This window comes from Lygodium microphyllum, chromosome 28 (assembly GCF_053477565.2).
Source record: "Lygodium microphyllum isolate KBCC chromosome 28, Lygodium_microphyllum_v1.1.10, whole genome shotgun sequence".
Classification (NCBI taxonomy): Eukaryota; Viridiplantae; Streptophyta; class Polypodiopsida; order Schizaeales; family Lygodiaceae; genus Lygodium; species Lygodium microphyllum.
The window spans coordinates 17,093,293-17,113,587 of record NC_141162.1 but is presented as its reverse complement, the minus strand read 5'-3'; the positions used below and the strand labels follow the sequence as shown (position 1 = coordinate 17,113,587).

The following is a 20,295-nucleotide window of genomic DNA, read 5'->3' as shown; positions in this document are numbered from 1 at the left end:
CAGGAGAGAAAGATTGAAAACGTAGGCATGACAGCCTGTAGGAAAGAGAAAGACAGCAGCGACTGCAGACAGGAGAGAGAAAGCTGTCAAGGCGGCAGTTGGAGCCTGCAAACGAAGTAGTTTGCTGGCGTGGCAGGCTGTACGATAGCAGTGCAGATGAACAACAGTTAGTCGCCAAGCAGAAACAGCAGCAATCAGCTTGTGGAGGGTTGGAAATAGGTGCCAGACTGTAGGGAACAATGATGGATAGCAAGGGCTGAGATGTCCTCTGTGACCGGGGTGTGGGCAGCAAGCTGGTAACACTTGAAACCTGCAAAAACGAGATTGTGAAAGAGTGGAGGGCTGGCTGCGAATTTATAGAAAATTAGGGTTCTAGATCCTCTCCTACTTAACTTTCTCGATCCGCTCCCCACTTTAGGGTTTTGGCTAAAATAAGCATGTTTTGGGAGCTGTTTAAGTGGCTAAGTGCATTTCTTAGCACAACACCCCCTCCTCTCAGGCCCAAAATATAACGAGAAAAGTAGGCCAGCCTAAATTGTGATTTACCCCAAGGCGTTCCACCCCAAAGAAGCCAGGGCATCGGACAAAAGGTGCACGTCGGCTGCCCAGTGGCCTACCAAGACTACAGAGGCGATGGATATCTTACCAAGGGAGCCCAAGTGATCACCCCAGAGAGGTCAAGGCATTGGACCGAGGGTGCTCGTCGGCTGCCCAAGGGCCTACCAAGGCCTACAAAGGTGGATGGAATCAACAATAGACTTGTTTGTTTGTTTGTTTGTTTTTTTTTTTTTTTGAAAAGTGTTTTGAAAATACATAAGTAATATAGGGGCAAGGGCCGATTAAGTGACAGATAGGAAAAGATAAAGGGAGTTTTAAACCCAAGTTATTCACAAAACTAGCAAGCCAATCCCTCGCACTGATGAGGATAAGTGCCTAAGGATGATAAAAGTAAGTGTATGTACCAATCATGTGCTGAATATGTGAGAGGCAAAAAAAATGGTAGGCTTAGCAAGACAAGCAAAGCAAGCAAGCAAGCAAGGGTAGGGAAATTGCCTTTAGGAGAATTGCCATGTGTTATGCTACGAATATGGTGGATCCTAGAGTCAACTACTCCAAAAGACCAACCGAAAAGGGATAAATGCACACAGATGCATGTTGACATGAACAGAATGCCAATGCATAGGGTAATGCAAAGGGAGATGCAAGATGTCATGCTCATGCAATATGCTATGCAACGGTGCCACTGGGACAGTGCCCTCGCAGGGGAAGTTTTCACTTGTGCAAGTGCTCTTTTACAATCAGGTCATCCTGATAGTGTGGATGAAGTTACAAATGCCCATAATACAATACCAAAGAATAAGTGAATGTAATGTCTAAAAAACCATAAGCATCATCACTGTGACGATCAAGAGTAGGAGCCGCCCCCTCTCAAACTGGAAGGGAAAGCAAGAGGGAAGCACCCTCTCCTCGTCAAGTTGAAGAAGTAGGGGAGGGTGTACCCAAGCCGATCCTGGGAAGTAGGTACTGAAGAACCGGCCAGTTGACCGCTTTGGTCAAGATATGTGCAAAATTATCGGATGAAGGCACAAACTCTAGGTGAATAGTGCCTAGCTCAACCTGCTCTTTGAAAAAGTAGAAGTGGACTTCCATATGCCGTGTCCGTGGTGTGATGATCGGATTGTCCGCAAGGGCAATGGCACTCTGGTTGTCGCAGTAGACAACTCTGGGAGAGTCATATGGAAAATGAAGCGCCACCAGTAAACTCCTCAGATAGATGGTCTCGGTGGTGCCATCGAAGAGAGCCCGGTACTCAGTCTCGGCCGTGGAAGCCGCCACCGTCTCTTGCTTACGGTTGGACCAAGAAATGGAAGCCGTGCCTAAGGTAAAGATGTAGCCTCTAGGGAAACGCCGGGTGTCAGGATCTCCTGCCCAATCAGAATCAGTGTACCCCTGCAAACATAAACCAGAACCATATGTCAAGCCATAAGAAAATGTACACCGCAAATATTGCAACACACGAAGACATGCAATCCAATGTGACATCCTAGGTGTTGTGAAATACTGACCAAGTATGCTAACTGAGTAAGCTAAATCTGGCCTAGTGTGAATTAGCCAAAGAAGTTTTCCTACAACAGAAGGATAGGTGTGTGCATCGAAGGCCTGTCCTAGGATATCCTTCGACAAGTGGACAGTAGGATCAATAGGCGTGGCCATTGGCCGTGTCTGATCCGAAGTGTATTGTTCCACAAGTTGAAGTGCGTACTTCTGTTGTGACACAGAAATACATCCTCTAGAATGAACTACCTCTATCCCCAAAAATAAGACAACAAACCAAGGTCTATCATTTCAAATGTAGCTTTAAGCTTAGCCTTAATTTCCGCTATGGCAGCAAAACTTGAACCTGTGATGAGTAAGTCATCAACATATAGCAGGATATAGCTAACCCCCTCCGGAGTGGATCGAACATATAAGTTCGGGTCATAAGGGGTAGAATGGTATCCATGAGTCTGTAAAAACTCATCCATTCTATGGAACCAAGACCGCGGCACTTGCTTCAGTCCATAAAGAGCTTTCTGCAAGCGGAATACCGTATCCCTAGGGTTCCCTGAGGAAAAGCCCGGTGGCTGCTCCACATAGACTTCCTCCTCCAAGTATCCGTTCAAGAAGGCACTCTTGACATCCATCTGATGTATCGGCCAGCCGTGGTGAGCGGCAAGCGCGAGTAGCAACCGAAAGGAAGTCAACCATACAATAGAGGCAAAGGTCTCTTCATAATCAATGTCGTGCTTCTGTTGAAACCCTTGTACTATTAGGCGAGCCTGGTACTTGTCTAAAGTCCCATCAGCTTTTAGCTTTGTTCGAAAAATCCACTTTGTCCCGATGACTTTCTTGTGGCTCAGACGATCCACCAATGTCCAAGTCTCATTTCGGTTAATACTCTCTAGCTCCCTTTCCATGGCCTCTCGCCATTGAAGGTGTTGAAGAGTCTCCTGTCAGGTTTTTGGCTCAGAATACGCTATGTAATCAGCTGTAAACAACGATGCAAATGATGCCTGAGGAGCAAGCCGGGCAGATCTTCTAGGTCCCTTCGGAGTGGAATCCGGTGGTAGGATCCCCGAATCCCGTATGGTCTGCTAGTACCAGCGAGGTAACAGGTCTCGCGAAGGGGGCCTGGGAGGTGAAGAAACAACGTGAATGTCAGGAGCGGAAAGTAGACCGGGCTCAGTAGGCACGATCTCTGATGATGTGGAAAAAGGAAGTGGATCGGAATCTGGTGTAGAAGATTGCACAATATCCCTCTCGTCAAAGACGACATCCCGCCTAACGATCACCTTGTTTATTCAAGGATCGAACAAACGATAGGCTTTCGCTTCAGAGGAACATCCCTAAAAAATAAGGAGATCAGCTCGGGGAGTAAGCTTTGCTATCTTGTCATCAGGCGTATGTGTGTACGCACGACACCCGAAGACTTTGAAATGGGAAACAACAGGCCGAGAGCCAAAACATGCCTCATACGGGGTCTTCTGAGGAAGAACCGCAGTCGGGCACCGGTTGAGGATGTACACCGAAGTGTTAACAGCCTCGACCCAAAGCCGCTCAGGAAGCTTTGCTGTGAACAACATAGAGCGTGTGATTTCCATGACTGTGCGGTTCCTACGCTCTACGACTCCATTCTGAGAGGGGGAGTTGGTAGAGGTGAGCTGGCGAGAAATGCCATGCTTCTGTAGAAACTCGGAAAACTTGTGGGAGATAAACTGACCACCGCTATCACTTCTCATGCACCCAATACGACGACCAGTCTGGTTATGAACCAGCAATACCCAAGCAGAAAAATATGTGAAAGCATCTGACTTATGCTTGAGGAAGTACATCCACATGTATTGAGAATGATCATCCACTATCAAAAAGAAGTACAACGTGCCATTCAAAGCAGCAGTGGATGTCGGCCCACAAAGATCAATGTGAATCAATCTAAGAGGCTCCTCAGCTCTATGTGTAGTTTGCTAAGGAAATATGGTACGGTGCTGCTTTCTGAGCTGACAAGCTTTACAGACATCTCGAGCTAGCTTCAGGTGTGGAAGGCCCTCAACCAGCTCACTCCGTGAACTCATAAAGTGAGTTATAACCAAGATGCCCTAAGCGAAAATGCCAAAGACGCTCATTGTGCGTAGACTCCCGAGATGTGGCTAAGGTCTGGAAGCTATGGAACACGGAGCCTTCGGCAGTCGGCTCGGTTAGAAAGTGTGTCATATGGTATAGGCCATTAGGCTGTGCCTCACCGCGAGCAATCACTAAACTAGTCAGAGAGTCAAGGACCTCGACTGTGGTCGTTGTAAAGAAAACTGCTCGCCCCAACCGGCAAAGCTGTTGAGCAGATAACAAGTTCACCCCAACTTGAGGGACATGATATACATTGTCCAGCAAAGCCAGATCCGGACCCTTGTCAGTGGCAAAATTGATGCAACCTTGAGCTTGAATCTTGACCGAGGAGTTGTTTTCTACACGGATCCGCGTGGCTGCAGGGGCTCGGGTACGGAAAATGTCCTCTATAGGAGTCATGTGATGTGTAGCTCCATTGCTCATAATCCAAACTGGAGCTGAAGTGCTCGGCTGTGACGAGTGGGCCTCTGCAGTAAACTCGTCGGGAGGCAACTCACAGATGTGGACGAGACTCACATCTGATGTCTCTATGGAGACGATATGGGCCTCTGCAGATTAGTTAGACAAGTCCTCTGGAGTTGAGAACGTTGTCGTCTGAGATGACTGCGCGGTGGCAGTGTGAGTCTAACCTTTAAACTGCCCCTTGCCATCACCGTGCCTCCCTTGCTGGGGATTGTCCGACTGAGGGGCGGGGGTCTGAGACTTAGGTTTTGGTGCTGTGCCTCGTGCCTTTGATCGACTTTTGTCGTCAAAATGGCTAGTCTTTTGACAATGTTGGCAATACCTATTCTTTTTAGGTACATTCTGCCACCTAGGTTTGAGTTGTGACTGGGAGTTTCCTTAAGAATCCCCAGATTGATTTAGCTTTTGAGTTTGATTTTGATTTTGAGTGGAGGTTTGGTTTGGTTTGCCCTTCCCTTGTTGCCCTTTCTCAGAATGAGCATGAAGAGCCCCCTCTGAAGAGGAATTCGTATGAAACTGATCGAACAACTGTGTGTAACGCAATAGCTGACACTCAAATTCATAGAATGTAGGCACGGTAGGCTTTGAAACTGTTCCTTCCACAAAATTGAAGTATTTCTTGGGGAGTTTATTTAGGAACAATGTGATTTGATCATCAGAGGACTTGGGAGTCCCTGTAGTGGAGAATTCAGCGAGGAGACGTCGATACTCAGCCAACTTGACTTTCAAGTCATCCCGGTCAGTGATTTTGGAAAGCTGAAGCTCATGGTCAAGATTAATACGACAGGTCCTATCTCAAGCCACATAGCAGTCAGTCAAGTGTCCCCATCGCTCTGACGCTAAGTCAAAATGTTGAAGCTGAGAATGACATTTTGGCAATAAGCCTTGCATTAACTCGACAATAGCGGAGGCATTCCTAGCCTTCCATGAGCGGCGATCTCGTATGGAACAAATGCGGGATCGAGTTGGGGTTCCAATCCCTGCACTAGATCCCATAGGTTCTGTGAATCAATGACATGTCTCATCAAATTCGACCAAGTAGTAAAGTTTGACCCGTTAAAATGAGTCTTGTCATTAAATTCATTCTTGACAGAAGATGAGCTAGAACCATGAGGTGTTGGGTGGGTGGAGTAAGATGATGGTGGGAAAGATGGTGGAGGTGAGAGTGTCTGATAAGAGTAAGGAGAGGGAAGAGATGGGTAGGCAGAAGTAGGTTGTGAGTGTCCAATGAGTGCCGATTGATGTGGAGGCACTTGAATATGAATGTTTCCATAAGGTGCCGGTGTAGATGGAGGCATTGGGATACAATAGCCTTGTCCAAAGTAAGGCTGAGACATAGCATTATGACCAGAAGGTCCACTAGGCAATGCCATGGAGGCAAACTGTGGAGGCGACTGATCCATACTTGGGAGAGACTGAGTGGGATACCTAGGCTACAATGATCCTAAAAGTGTGTATGAGGTAGGTGGAACACCACCCGGTTGAGGGAAGGATGAGGTTCTAAAGGATGTGCCTATGTTTCCATAACCCCCCGGTGTGATGTGCGGTGCGAAATGAGATGTCTGAAATGGAAATGTAAATGGTGTAAATGGAAGTGGTGAAGCAGCGGAAGAATGTGGTGGGATGGGTGGGTTTTGAAAGTGAGGTGTATAAGGTGCAGATTCTTTTTGTTCATTTTTATCATTTAAAGACTGAAAATGAAACTACGAAGATGATGATACACCATGTATTGAAGTGAAAGAAACACCAAATTCATTTTGATTATGTGAAGTAGACGGAAAAGAAGGAAGGACAGAAGAAGAGTTACCTGACTTTTTCTTATAATCCCCGCGACGTGTATTAACATACAAGAATTGGTTCTCTAGAGGACCTTTTCCGTAGTCAACAGACTGGACTCTTTCTTCCACATGATCCCTACCAGTATATTGTAAAATAAAAGAGGTAAAAGAAGAAGGCACAAAAGACGAATCAAAAGTACCTTGCACCGGAGAGGACGGAAGAGTCTGAAAAAATGGAAATACTCCGGATCTTGCTCTCCAAGAGGGAGGCCCATCCCTGATGGAGGTCTCGACGGTCCTGCAACATCATCAGACTTACGTGCAACATCTGAAGAGTGAAATCCATGCATACCTTCATTTAGAAGCTTTTCTTGAAGGGCAATCCTTCGGGAGAGCTTCTCAACCTTCTTTTGTCGATAGGCTATGATCAGTTTATATTCTTCAGAGGTCAGCTTGCCTATCTTTTCTTCCATGTACTCAGATGTTTCTCCCACCATATCGGAACTTTGTGGAGCAAGCTGATCGGCCCACTCTCGCTCAGTTCTCAGCATAGGCTGATTTGGAGACTGAATCGGTGTTGATGTGTTCGAGTCATTTGAACCTACTGTTGTTCTTGCTTCTTGTGAAGAGCTTTCAGATTAAAGGCCTAGGTTTCTCAGAGAGTACCAGGCTCTGATACCATGTAAAGAAAAATACCCTAACACAAAAACATAAACAGAAACTGTACGACAAAGCACAGACTGATAAAAATAACACAGTTAGGGTTAGTGTTAGAGTAACTCAGAGACAATGAACACAGTGAATAAATGAAATGATATGACTACTAATAATATGATGCTCATGCAGCAAACACACTATGCAGTGAATGAATACTAAACCTCGAACTCTTGTATCTCTAGGATCAGGGCAGGGGTAATGAGCTGGAGAGTGTGTCGTACTCCGAACGGATCCCGAATCGCAGCAAGGCAGCCTCCGGATATCGAACACCATCAAACGCAGCAGTGAGAAGCTGGATCTGATGCAGACAGCAGTGAGGAGAGAGAAAGACTAAAAACGCAAGCAAGATAGCCCGTAGGAGAGAGAAATACTAAAAACGGAGCTTGCAGGAGAGAGAAAAACTGAAAACGCAGGCAGGACAGCCTGTAAGAGAGAGAAAGACTGCAGCGACTGCAGACAGGAGAGAGCAAACTGTCAGGGCGGCAGCTGGAGCTTGCAAACGCAGAAGTTAGCTGTCAGACAGAAACAGCAGCAATCAGTGTGTGGAGGGCTGGAAATAGGCGCCAGACTGTAGGGAACAGTGATGGACAGCAAGGGCGGAGATGTCCTCTGTGACCAGGGTGTGGGCAGCAATCTGGTAACACCTGAAACTTGCAAAAACGAGATTGTGAAAGAGTGGAGGTCTGGCTGCCAATTTAGAGAAAATTAGGGTTCTAGATTCTCTCCCACTTAACTTTCTCGATCCGCTCCCCGTTTTAGGGTTTTGGCTAAAATAAGCCTAAAATAAGCATGTTTTGGGGGTTGTTTAAGTGGCTAAGTGCATCTCTTAGCACAACATAGATACCACCAAGTACCTATGCGGCATAACTAATAGCAACTTTTGCCTTTGACATATTGTGATTTCCTTGGGTCTTGGGCTCGTAAATTTACTCTAACCGTAGTTACACCTCACATGTGCAACATTTACTTAACCATGTAATAAAAAATTAATCCACATGTTAAGTGAGGTTTCAAAAATACATGTGCTCATGACAAGCAGTGTGTTTGTAATTACTTTGTATTTCACATAGTCCTTGGACATATCCTAGTATGTCGTTCTTTCTTTAATGTCAACTATAGTGGAAGGATCCTTGTCAAGTGTGCCTGCTATCTCTTCATGTTCAAACATTCATGCATGTAAGTTTACTTAGACCAGTTCAAACCTTCATGCATGTAAGTTTACTTAGACCAATTCAAACATTCATGCATGTAATAATGAAGTGGAAATGCCTCAGGAACACGATTGCTTGCTTGATCGACTGGTTGAAATACAGCTTGAGGTTGATGCTGTAAAGGTAAGTCTTCAACTCCACTGTTTGGTCTTTACTCTTTGTTTCTGTCTTGATAAGACCCTTAACTTCTATCTTCTCAAATTGCATGGCGCTGCTTCTATTCAGGTAGATGAAATTGTTCGCCCCCATAGGAAGATTCAAACAAATCGTATCCAAGATATGATTGTGGTAAGTTTTAACATTTGCAGGAATGTATCTGTTTGTAGATTCCGATCTGCACTGTATCTATCTGTGGTGACATCTGATACAAGTAGGTGGTCATCTTGTATGTTTGTCCACTGTGTCATATATATTCTCACTACCTTAGCAATGGTAGTTGTAAGCTCCCAGGGCGACCTCCCATATTGATAGGGACCCTCTCATAGAAGTGGCAATCATGCATGAACACACATCTTCTAGCAGCAATGATGTTGATTTTCTTTTTTAGTTGTGTTCATGCATGATTGCCATCTTGTACTTTACAATGTGCATCTATCCATGGTAACCTCCCATGCTAGTATTTTGTGGTTTAGTATGTTTGTGCTTTGTCATCAAGTATATTCTCAGTACCTGAGATGCTACTCAGAAGCTGGCAATGATGCGCGAACACACATCTTGTAGCAGCAATCATGTTGATTTTCTTTTTTAGTTGTGTTCATGCATGATTGCCATCTTGTATATTACAATCTGCATCTATACGTGGTAACCTCCCATGCTAGTATTTAGTGGTTTGGTACGTTTGTGCTTTGTCGTCAAGTATATTCTCAGTACCTGAGATGCTACTCATAAGCTCCCATGGCAACCTCCCATATTGATATGGAGCCTTTAATACAAGCTGGCTGTCAGACATGATGTATGTGGTAAAAATGATCATGCTGATTTTGTTTACTAGGTGTGTGTGTGTGTGTGTATGCATGATTGCTGATTCATCTTCATTCTTCTTCTATGCTTTTGAGTTCTTTGTCACCATGTTCACTACACATACTTTGTGTCCCTGCCCACAAACCCTATTGTTTCTCCACATGGTATCAGAGTAGAGGAGATCATTTGTGATACCCCCCCCCCCCCCCCCCCCTTTCTGTGTGGATCTTAGATACCCGTCCCTCCTATCCCTCTTCCACTCAGTATTGGGAGGACATCTTTGGGATCTATCAGCTCTGTTCCATTGCAATCTTAGATACCTTCTTTGGCATTATTGGTCGTCCTTTGTCATTAGACACATTGGAGGTTGTGATTCATGAGTTTCTGGATTCTCTATCTTCTTCAAAGGGGGATGTAAAGGGGGCTTTAGAGGGAAATCTTCCTCCTCCAATTTCAAAGAAGGTTACTACTCGTTGTGCTGTCCTTCACTCACCTTGGCGAAAAGCCCTTACATGTGTGATTGACCTTTAGATAGAGAGGCTCTCCTCAAGCTGCCATTTCACTATTGATTATCTAGTACCTATAGGTTCTACCTGGATTGAAGCCTTGGATGTTTCAGCCATGACTTAGTGGCTACGCTTTTGCATCTTGTCCAACATGGAGACGAGGATAGTATCCTCTCTTTGGAGGCTACTTTGAGTTCTCTTTAGCGCGTCTTTTTAAGCTTGAGGGGCTGTTGAGCAAGGAAAGTCATTTAGTGCATTAATGAATAGCTGTACTACATTAATCCCTAAACTCGGTCTCCATTTTTAGTCCCAAAAAACACTCTATTTGCATAATTGGCATTTATTATGCATGGTAGGACAAAAGCCCAAATGTTCCCAATAAATAGGGTTAGTCATTGTCACCACACACCTCTCTCATTCATTCTTCATTATAAGATTCACTTGCTAGCACTCTCCATTGCTGTCCACACCTTGATATGCAGGACATCTAAGTTCCTGGAGGCTTCTCACGTGTTGCCAAACTTGGCGCCCATCATCCACATGTTGGTAACTCTGTTTTAGCCTATGGCAACCTCCAACCTCCTCCTTGTTGTGTTTCAGGGTCTGATTTGGCCATCTAATAGTGGTCCTCAGCTTGCTTTTGATTGGAGCTCAATAGCAAGGGTCACATGAAACCAGCCTTCCTTCTCAGATAGGGGGGTATATAACCTAATTAAGCACTAATTACAGCAAGAATAAAGTTCACATAAACTGAACCCCAAAAATTGGCGCCCCTTGAGGTATTTCTTTAACTTGTATTAGAACCGGATGAGTATACTGAGATTGCTCCAATCTCTTTCGCTTGCCAATGGCTCTTGCTGCCTTAAATGACGTCCAAATCTTCTTATCAATTTGTCCCTTAGTTCATCCAAGGATTGGCCTTTGATTGACCCTCAGTTGGTCAAATCTAACCCCAAATGCAATTGGGATAGCTAGCTTTTTGAAATCTCTGGCAAATGCTTGAATTCTAGTCGCTGATTTCAAGTCCTAAGACGAAACCCTAATTTTTGCTGCAATTAGGGTCTACAACAGCAAAAACATAGATGCTCTTCACCAAAGCTTGAAAATGACTGAGGGGATTTCTTGTAGAGCAAAGAGAAAGCTGAAGAGAGAAAATTTTGATTTATGTCTACGAGAAAGTGCTCAAATTTGTTGCTGCCCTGCCAGAAATGGCTAATTGACCACAACCCACCATTAATTGGAGTCACACATGGTGTTGCCTACCCATGTGGGCCCCAATTTCCAAAATTGATGTTGGTAGCCTGTAGACAGCATACAAGGGCTGTCACTTGCCTCCAATGGCATTGTGATCAGCTGGAAGCAGTTCTTTGACAATCCCCAATGGTTGGGTTGATCACCGATGGCTGGAAAATTGCAGCTGTAGCTCTCTTTCTTCCTCTCCCAACCTCCACGATGCTTGAATGAGGCCAAACCAGCCCCCAAAAGTCTCCCTCACTTGGATGGGCAAGTTTTGCCAAGTGGCGGCCTTCAAATTAGATTTTTCAGCGATATGTCCCTGTATAAAAAATTTAATATGCCCGTTCAAAATTAAATTGGCCAAACTATTTTTACTCCCAAGTGGTCCTATACATTAGCATTAAGTAATTGGTTAATGCCTAGTTCTTAATGTCACCACTGAGACTTATTGGCCAAATAAATACCCTTGGCCAAAACTTACACCAAGCACCACCTAGTATCTGCCAGTATAACTTATCATAACTTTTATGTTTGGCACCCATTGACATTTGAGGGTTTGCTATAGCACACAGAGATGACTATTTGATCTGCTGGTTACACGAGCCATGATGTATGGTGCACCAGTTTGGATCCCTGGCTTCTTTATTTATGGATTATGACAGTTTTTTGCAATTAATTGCAGTAAAAAAACAGGGTATTTCAGCCCACTGACAATCCAAAACAGCCCACAACCAAGTGGCCTAACCTGTAGGCAAAATAGTCAATACAGATTCAATGTATTTACTTCAGTTGAAACTCTTCCAACCTCACTGCCAGGATACATACATGCATTCTGAAAACTGTAATTCTGTGAATGACCAGCAGTGATTTCAAGCCCAAAACTGAGTGATATAAATGTCATACATGTCCCAAACCTTCATAGACATCTGCTAGTACATGTAGCAGTCCAAGCATAACCAACGGGGCACAAGTCAGTGCATAGATAGCAGGTATAAGTGTCAAACCTTCTGCTTACAGATTGCAATCAGCAACTTCTCAGTAAACCAAAGTCTATCCAGCTCCAAAACAGCCTCAAATCATGTCAGACATTCACTTTGAAGTGTTAGGTTCAATACATGAGCATTCGGGTAACTATAGGCATCCTGTCTTCATGAATCCAAGTCATAGATTGCATTTACTGCTTGCAACCACTAAGACAATGTCACTGCAGTAATTACCAGCCTTAGACTCCAACTCCCATGATCACTTAATGCTCAACTCAATCCATAAAACCTCCAGGAGACATATCCCATGTCATACATATGACAAATGCCAGCCAAGTGTTATGTAATGCTTCAATGGAAGCTAATGCTTGCTGCCCACTGTTTTGAGACAGGTTTCCAGCCTGTTTACACTTCCAGATCTGAGTATTTTCTTCAAGGATTTCAGCTCAAAGGCATGAGAACGGATACATATGTCTTCCAGAGTGCTCCTAGGCTCCAATGAGGTCCATAAAGCATGTCAGAGAGCTTCAAGGCTTTTCCAAAGTGTTGCATATGCTATGTATACTCTGTATACAGCAGTTCAACCTTCTGTCCCAGGTCTGTGTACTCTGATTTTAGCTCATAACAGAGCTCCAACACAAGCAATGGCTTCTTGTAACCTTGAACTACCTTCCAATGTATGCTCACAAGCATTTGATGACTTCTTATATAGTACTCATGTCGATTTGGCTTTAGCAGGAGTCATGCCTTCATGAGGCGCAAACACGCAGGTCTGTCATGAGTGTACAACAGGACCATTCGATGATAATGATCATGATAGGGCCCACACTAATACTCAATCAAGCCTTGGAAGACTCCTCAACAAGCCACAACTCCTCCTTCAAGCAATAGGAATCCAATGCTCAACAATGCATACCTCTGTGTGACCATTGATGGAAATGACAGTCAGTCCTCTTCTTTTTACAGCCCTTCAAGTGAGTCTTCAAGTCTTCTTCTTCAGTGCATTCCACTAGTGAGCCCATTCATGGCTCTGATACCATGTTCATTTTTATGGATGGAGAAAAGAGAGCAACCCAGAGTGAAGCAACATACTTCCTCTCTCCATTCTTCTCATTATTCATTCAAAACACACTTTAGTGCATATACAACCTAAGGTCATAAAGACCATTCACACCAGAAGTAGAACCGACTTATTTAATGTACCTAACTGATCTAGCCAGACTAGCTGTGTCCAGCTCATGTCGGTCAAACACACATGAAAGAGCTTGATATTCGAACAGAGCAATGGCTTATAGGTTTTGGAATTGACACGAATCACATGCCCCACTTCCAGTATGGCCTTGACTCCCCCTCCATACACCTCTCTCACTTAGAGAGAAACTTTTGTCCTCGTGACAGGATCTCTACCAACTACACGTACATCACACACATGGATCTCACCTCGAAAACCCCTCCCTACGAAGATGTTCTACTACAGAGACCATTTTTTGAGGACCATAGCAAGCAACTTTATTGTGAGACTTGGATATTTGGATGTATACATGTCATAGCAGATGCGTGTTACCATTTGTAAGCTTAGGGTCTCATCTCATTAGCTTGAGATTGAGATAGGGAGAGTAGCTCATATCTCTTACACAGAGCAGATTGTAAATTGTGTCAGGTGGAGATAGAGAGTGAGAAGCACTAAGGGTTGACTTTTCTTTGAGATTTGTCATGGAGTCACTAGATCAATGCTGATTAGGCTGCTTCCTGATCGAGATCCAAAGACTCCATACGTCACTTTTAGAAGATGGCATGACACATAGGGAAGGTAGGAAGTTACAGCTCATTGACTTCTTCCAAATGATGACTGCACACACATGATTGACACAAAGGGGGGTGATAGTGCAAAGAGTTGAGGAGATTAGAGCATCACGCCGACCATGGAGATTGGGGTAATAGACGCAACAGCTAGACCAAAGAGAGATGAGGGAGATTTTCCGACACCACAACCAATACCTAGAAGAAAGTGGAGATTAGACTAGATACTACCTTACACCATCTCCCCAATTATGTATGACATATTCTACTCCCCAACCCCCTATGGATGGGGCTAGCAGATCTATAGATTTTCCCACTCTCTCTATTGTACTCACATCACTGTATATTGTATACCCTTGTAGTTTCTATTGGCATCATATATTACCATCATTGTAGATCACATCTTGCCATCATAGATGACATCTTGGTGTAATAGATACTCAAACAAGGAGAGCCCTTGGTTCGTATGCAAGCTAGGACAACCCTATGATGAGATGCTCTAAACACAAAAACACAATACCAATCGTGTGACAAAGCACAAAATGATAACATAGAACATAGTTAGGGTTAGGGTTACTCATAGACAATGAACATAGTAAATAATAATGAAGTGAATGATTGCTTAATATACAATACTCATGCAACAAACACACTATGCAAAGAGTGAATAATGTACCACAAAATCCTGTATCTCGAGGATTAGGGTAGGGGTGATGAGTTGGAGAGTGTGTCGTACTCTGAAGAGATCTCGAAATATAGCAAAGCGGCCTCTGGATATTGAACACCAGCAAATGCAGTAGTGTGAGTGCTGGATTTTATGTAGACAGCAGAGAGGAGAGAGAATATGCAGTAAACGCAAAGCGAGGAGAGAGAAAACAGCAAAACACAGCTTGTTATGGTTGGGCAACAGCTGAGGAGAGTGAAAACTGCCGAATGCAGCCAGCATTGGCGACAGCCTGTAATATGAGGCGGCAGCTAAGGAGAGAGAAAGTTGTACAGGCGGCAGCTCCAACAGCAAAACGCAGGCTGGTTGATGATGTGGCAGGTTGGTGACAGTAGGGAAGCTTAGCAGCAACAATTAGCAGGTTGAAATCAACTTTGAAGAGTAGGTGGAGGTTGAAAATAAGCGCCAAGCTGTTGTAGACAGCAATGGCCAACTTGGACTACGATGTCCTCCGCATCTGAGGTGTGGGCAGCAAGCTGAAAGACCTGAAATTTGCAAAAACGAGATTGGGAAGATTCAAGGGCAAAGTGCTTTTTAATAGAAGTTTGGGAGCCCCCACTTAACTTTCTTGAACCACACCCCATTTTAGGGTTTTAAGTAAAATAAGTCTAAAATAGACATAAAGTAAGTTGTTTTGGGGCTAGTGAAGAGACTAATGACATTTCTTAGCTCAAAATCCCCTATTAGGCCCAAAACTGGGCTAGAAAAGGGGGCGAGCCTAAAGTTTTGTTTACCTTAAGACATCCCACTGCGAAGTAGCTAGGGCATCGGACCAAGGGTACTCGTTGGCTACCGAGTGGCCTGCCAAGACTACAGAGGCGATGATTATCTCAGCAAGGGAGCCCAAGTGATCACCCTAGAGAGGCCAGGGCATTGGACCCAAGGTGCTTGTCAGCTGCCGAGGGGCCTACCAAGTCTTGCAAAGGCGGATAGAATCAACAATGGAGGTTTTGGTTTTTTGTTTTTTTGTTGTTTGAATACATAGGTAATGGAGGGGCGGCAACCAATTAAGTATTAGATAGGAAACAAATCCAAGTCCTTCAAAAAACAAACCAACCTAGTCCACACTTTACTAGGATAAGTGCCTAAGGATAATGGAAGTGTGTATGCGCCAATCATATGGAGAATATATGGAGAGGCAAAAAAAATGATGGTGAGCTTAGCAAGCCAAGTAAAGCAAGCAAGCAAGCATGGGGAAACTGCCATGGAGAATTGCCATGTGTAATGCCATGAATATGGTGGATCCAGAGTCGACTATTCATGAAAGACCGAAAATGGATAAATATGCACAGATGCATGTTCACATGAATAGAATGCCAATGCATGGGGTAATGCAAGGGGGTATGCAAGATTTTATACTCATGGAGAATGTGATTCAACCATGCCACTAGACAATGCCCTTGCAGGGGAATTGTTCACTTGTCTTAGTGCCCTTTTACAGTCATGTTATCCTCACAGTGCGGATAAAGTTACAAATGTCCTTGAGTACAATACAAAGAATAAATGTTTGAAATGCCTAAAACTAAACTGTAAACATAATCATTGATCAAGAGAAGAAACTACCCCCTCTCAAACTGGAGGGAGAAGTAAGAGGAAAGCACCCTCTCCTTGTCAATCTGAAGAAGTAGAGGAGGGTGGACCCAAGCCAATCAGAGGTAGGATGTATTGCAGGATCGGCCGATTGACCACTTTGGTCAAAATGTCTGCAAAATTGTCGCTTGAAGGCACAAACTCTAGGTGAATAGTACCTAGCTCAACTTGCTCTTCGGTAAAGTGGAAGTGGACTCCCACATGCCATGTCTGAGGGGTGATGATTAGGTTGCCCGCAAGGGTAATGGCACTTTGGTTGTCTCAATAGACTAGTGTAGGATAATCACAAGGGAATTGAAGCGCAACTAGCAAGCTCCTCAGATAGATGGCCTCAGTGGTACCATCAAAGAGAGCCATGTACTCAGTCTCTGTCGTGGAAGCCACCACCATCTTTTGCTTATGGTTTGACCAACAAGAAATGGGAGCTGTGTAAAAGAGGCAACCGCCATGGGAACGCGGAGTATCAGGATCTTCCGCCTAGTTAGAATCGGTGTAATTCTGTAAGCATAAACCGTGTTTGTAGGTCAATTCATAATGAAAAGTACATTGCAAATATCTCAACATACAAAAATGAGCAATCCAATGTGACATCCTAGGTGCTGAAAAATACTGACAAAGTATACTAACCGAGTATGCTAAATTTGGCCTAGTATGAATCAACCAAAGAAGCTTGCCTACAATAGATCGATAGGTGTGTACATGGAAGGGCTACCTAGGGTATGCTTCGACAAATGGATAGTGGGATCACGAGGGGTGGTCACAGGCCGTGTTTGATTGGTGCAATATTGTTCCACTAGCTGAAGGGCACACTTTTGTTGTGAGATAAAAATACTTCCCTTAGAATGGATTTGTAATCAGCCTTTCTCCTCGGATAGGGTGGTAAATCCTTGATTACAACTTAATTACAGCAGCAAACAATTAATGCAAATCTGAAAATACAAATTTACCTATTGATTTTGGACAATGCACACTTGATTGACCCCAAAATTGGCGCCTTTCGGTAGTTCTTTAGCTTTATTGAAGAAGAAGTTGATTTACAATGGGATTTTTCCGATCCCCTTCACAATCCAGACTCCCCTTGCTGTCTAAAGTGACCACCAAGTCTTCAATCTGTTTTGCCCCTTGATTCGGGCACTTAATTTGCCTTCACCCACTTCATAGACGTTGGAAATGCCCCAAATTCAATGGTTGGCTAGTCCTCCACTTGAATTTAGTTGAAATTCACATTCAGCCCTGAAAAATCCAAACTTAGAGCTTCCAATTTCTGGCACGCTTCTTGAGGCTACTGCTAAACCCTAATTTTTGCTATAAATTAGGATTCACATCAAAGAAATTTGTAATTTCTCAGTCTCCAAGGGTCCAAATGCTGAGATCTTCAAAGCAAGGCTATGAAATGGCTGGGAGATGAGAGAGAAAGCTGTAGAGAGAGTAGATTCAGAGTTTTGTTATGAAGAATGACTGAAAATCAGTCAAATGCAGCTACTGCCCTGCCACAATAGCTTGTAGATGCAAAGAACTGAAGAAAATCAGTCATTTACTGTTGCTGCCCTGTCTCAACAGCTTATAGATGTTGTTGCCTGCTATTGATTGGTCTTCTCATGTCCTTGGTTGCCTCAAAAGGTCCTCCAATGTCTACAAATCAGACCAGCAACATCTCCTCCCTCTCTCTTGTAAGCTAAATACACTAAAAATGCCTCTCTCCAATCTCTAAAAGATGTTTTTCAGTCTTGCATGGACATTTTTGAGAAGTGGTAGCCTTCCCAAATGGTTTTTCCAACATTATCCATAATTAAATATTAATTCTTAGTCTTTAAATACTGAAAATTAATCTAATAATTATTTCGGTTCCTTGAAAAATAATCAGATTGGCCAATAATTAAATTGGCTAGGCATCTTTCACTCTCGAGTGTCTCTGCGCCATCTTTGACCATCAAATTGGCGTTAGGTACCATTAAACGCTACTTCTCTAGTGTCACCAACTGATACTTATGGCCAAATGAATGACCTAGGCCAACAATTGGCACTAGATACCACCAAGTATCCATGCGCATAACTTATAGTAACTAATGCCTTTGACATCTCGTGATTTCCTTGGGTCCCGGGCTCGTAGATTTACTTTAACCCCAGTTGCATCTAACATGTGCAACATTTACTTAACCATGTGATTAAAAATTAATCCACATGTTAAGTGAGGTTTCAAAAATACATATCCTCATGATAGAACTACATCCCCCAAGAAATAAGATAACAGACTAAGGTTAGTCATCTCAAAGGTAGTAAAAAGCTTGGCCTTAATCTTCGATATGGCAGTAGAATCCGAGCTAGTGATAAGAAGTCATTGACGTACAACAGGATATAGTTGATCCCCGTGCATGTAGTGTGCACTATTGGGTGTAAAGGCCTTTCACTACACTTTCCATGTATATACCTGCTTGTACATGTGACCGCACGCTTGCAAGTGTGTGTGTACTCTACCCTAAGTATAAATAAATTCTGTTATTCTTTGTGTGTACCAAACTCATATACACTCAATTCAAGTCTCCACTCTCTTTGCACTCTACTGCTGAACACACTGCATTCTCATTGCGCACACCAATTGGGCACTTTTTCTCCCCTTCAAACTGGTATCAGAGCTTCAACAAAGGTGTGCACGCTTTCGGAAGCCAAGGCAAGTCAATTTTCAGCTTGCGTGTGCGAAGAAAACAGTACACTCAATTCAAGTCTCCACTCTTTCTGCACTCTACTGTTGAACACACTGCATTCTCGTTGCGCACACCACTTGGGCACTTTTTCTCCCCTTCAAACTGGTATCAGAGCTTCAACAAAGGTGTGCACGCTTCTGGAAGCCAAGGCAAGTCAACTTCAGCTTGCGTGTGCGAAGAAAACAATAGGTTGTTTTGAGTAGGCAGCTGCATGCGCATCAAGGCCACACATTTTAGCAAGTCATCACCTCCCACAAGCAGGCGACAGCTTGTAGGTGTGATCGTGGCAGCAGGCGGCAACTTTTTCAAGCACGTGTAGTTCATGTGAGGCTATCAGCAGGCGCAGGTCACGGGAGGCTCTTGACAGGTCAACGTCAACATTTTTGTCACATTTTCAGGGTAGATCATCGTTTTTAGATTATTTTTATTGCAAGCAATTCCCCTGCTTCTTCTCCAGCCAGCCCCCTTGCTTACTAGCGGGGGTTTGGGTGTGTAAGCAGAGTTCTCAGATTTGTGCCCGAAATTTGGGGCCCCCTTGCTTAGTGATGGGGGTTTGCACAGTTCTCAGATTTGTGCCCGAAATTTGGGACTTTCCCAGATTTGATGCTATTCATGCATAACAGAGACATTTGACCCAAAAATAGCAGACATTTTGCGCATTTGCTCCGGAAATTTTGGGGTTTTCCATGTAGAAGTGAAATTTTGCTCATTCAAGCCAATTTTACTGACATTTGTGCACATTTGAACCCCGAAATTTGGGGGTTTTGCAGAATTTTGAAATTTCTGCAACATTTGCCCGTATTTGACACTCCGGATGATGTATTAATGCAATTGGGGCAGATTTATTGCAAAAATTTTGGGGCATTTTGAATCAATGATGTATTTTGAGCCGATTTGTGCTTTGATAGTGAAATTACAGTGGATTCACTGTTGAGTGGGAGAAATTTAGACTTGGGATGTATCAAATGTTTTTTATAAAAAAGGCAGCTACTCTTGGTACATGTATTGCTGGATGCTCATTGTGCAGTGAAACAGTGGTACATATGGCACTTGAGTTATTGCATTTGGGCGTTATGGTGATGTATTATTGAAGTGGGAGCTGTCTTTTATGCATATGTACCAGATTTGGTTCATCTATATGCTGTAATCAGCCTTTGGGACCGAAATTGCAGCAAAATATCTGCTTCTTGGGCACTTTTGGAAGTGCAAGTTTGTGTACCTACTGTTATATTCAGCAACCTTGCTATTGGCTGAAAGTATTCACCATTTTGTTGCAGTTTTAGTTTTTGCTGAAAATGGCTGGCAGTGCATCTACATTTGACACAAAGAATCTTTTTGAGATTTGCAAATTTGACAGCAATGGCTTTGATCTTTGGAAAGATCGTATGTAGGGTATACTTTTTCTGAATGATTGTAATGATGCTTTGGTAGAACATAAGTGTGTTACTTTGTCAGATGAGGATTA

General features: G+C 43.6%; 1 protein-coding gene across 3 annotated transcripts in view; it reads left to right on the top strand.

The window, feature by feature from the left end:
* The window catches only part of LOC148011205 (uncharacterized), a 117,711-nt gene that overhangs the window by 77,038 nt on the left and 20,378 nt on the right, over nucleotides 1-20,295 (top strand). For all 3 annotated transcript variants that reach the window (XM_087670270.1, XM_087670269.1, XM_087670268.1), the window contains 2 exons: nucleotides 8,393-8,452; nucleotides 8,555-8,617. In XM_087670270.1, coding sequence (XP_087526396.1) covers nucleotides 8,393-8,452; nucleotides 8,555-8,617 — 123 coding nt within the window. The remainder of the gene's footprint in view (nucleotides 1-8,392; nucleotides 8,453-8,554; nucleotides 8,618-20,295) is intronic.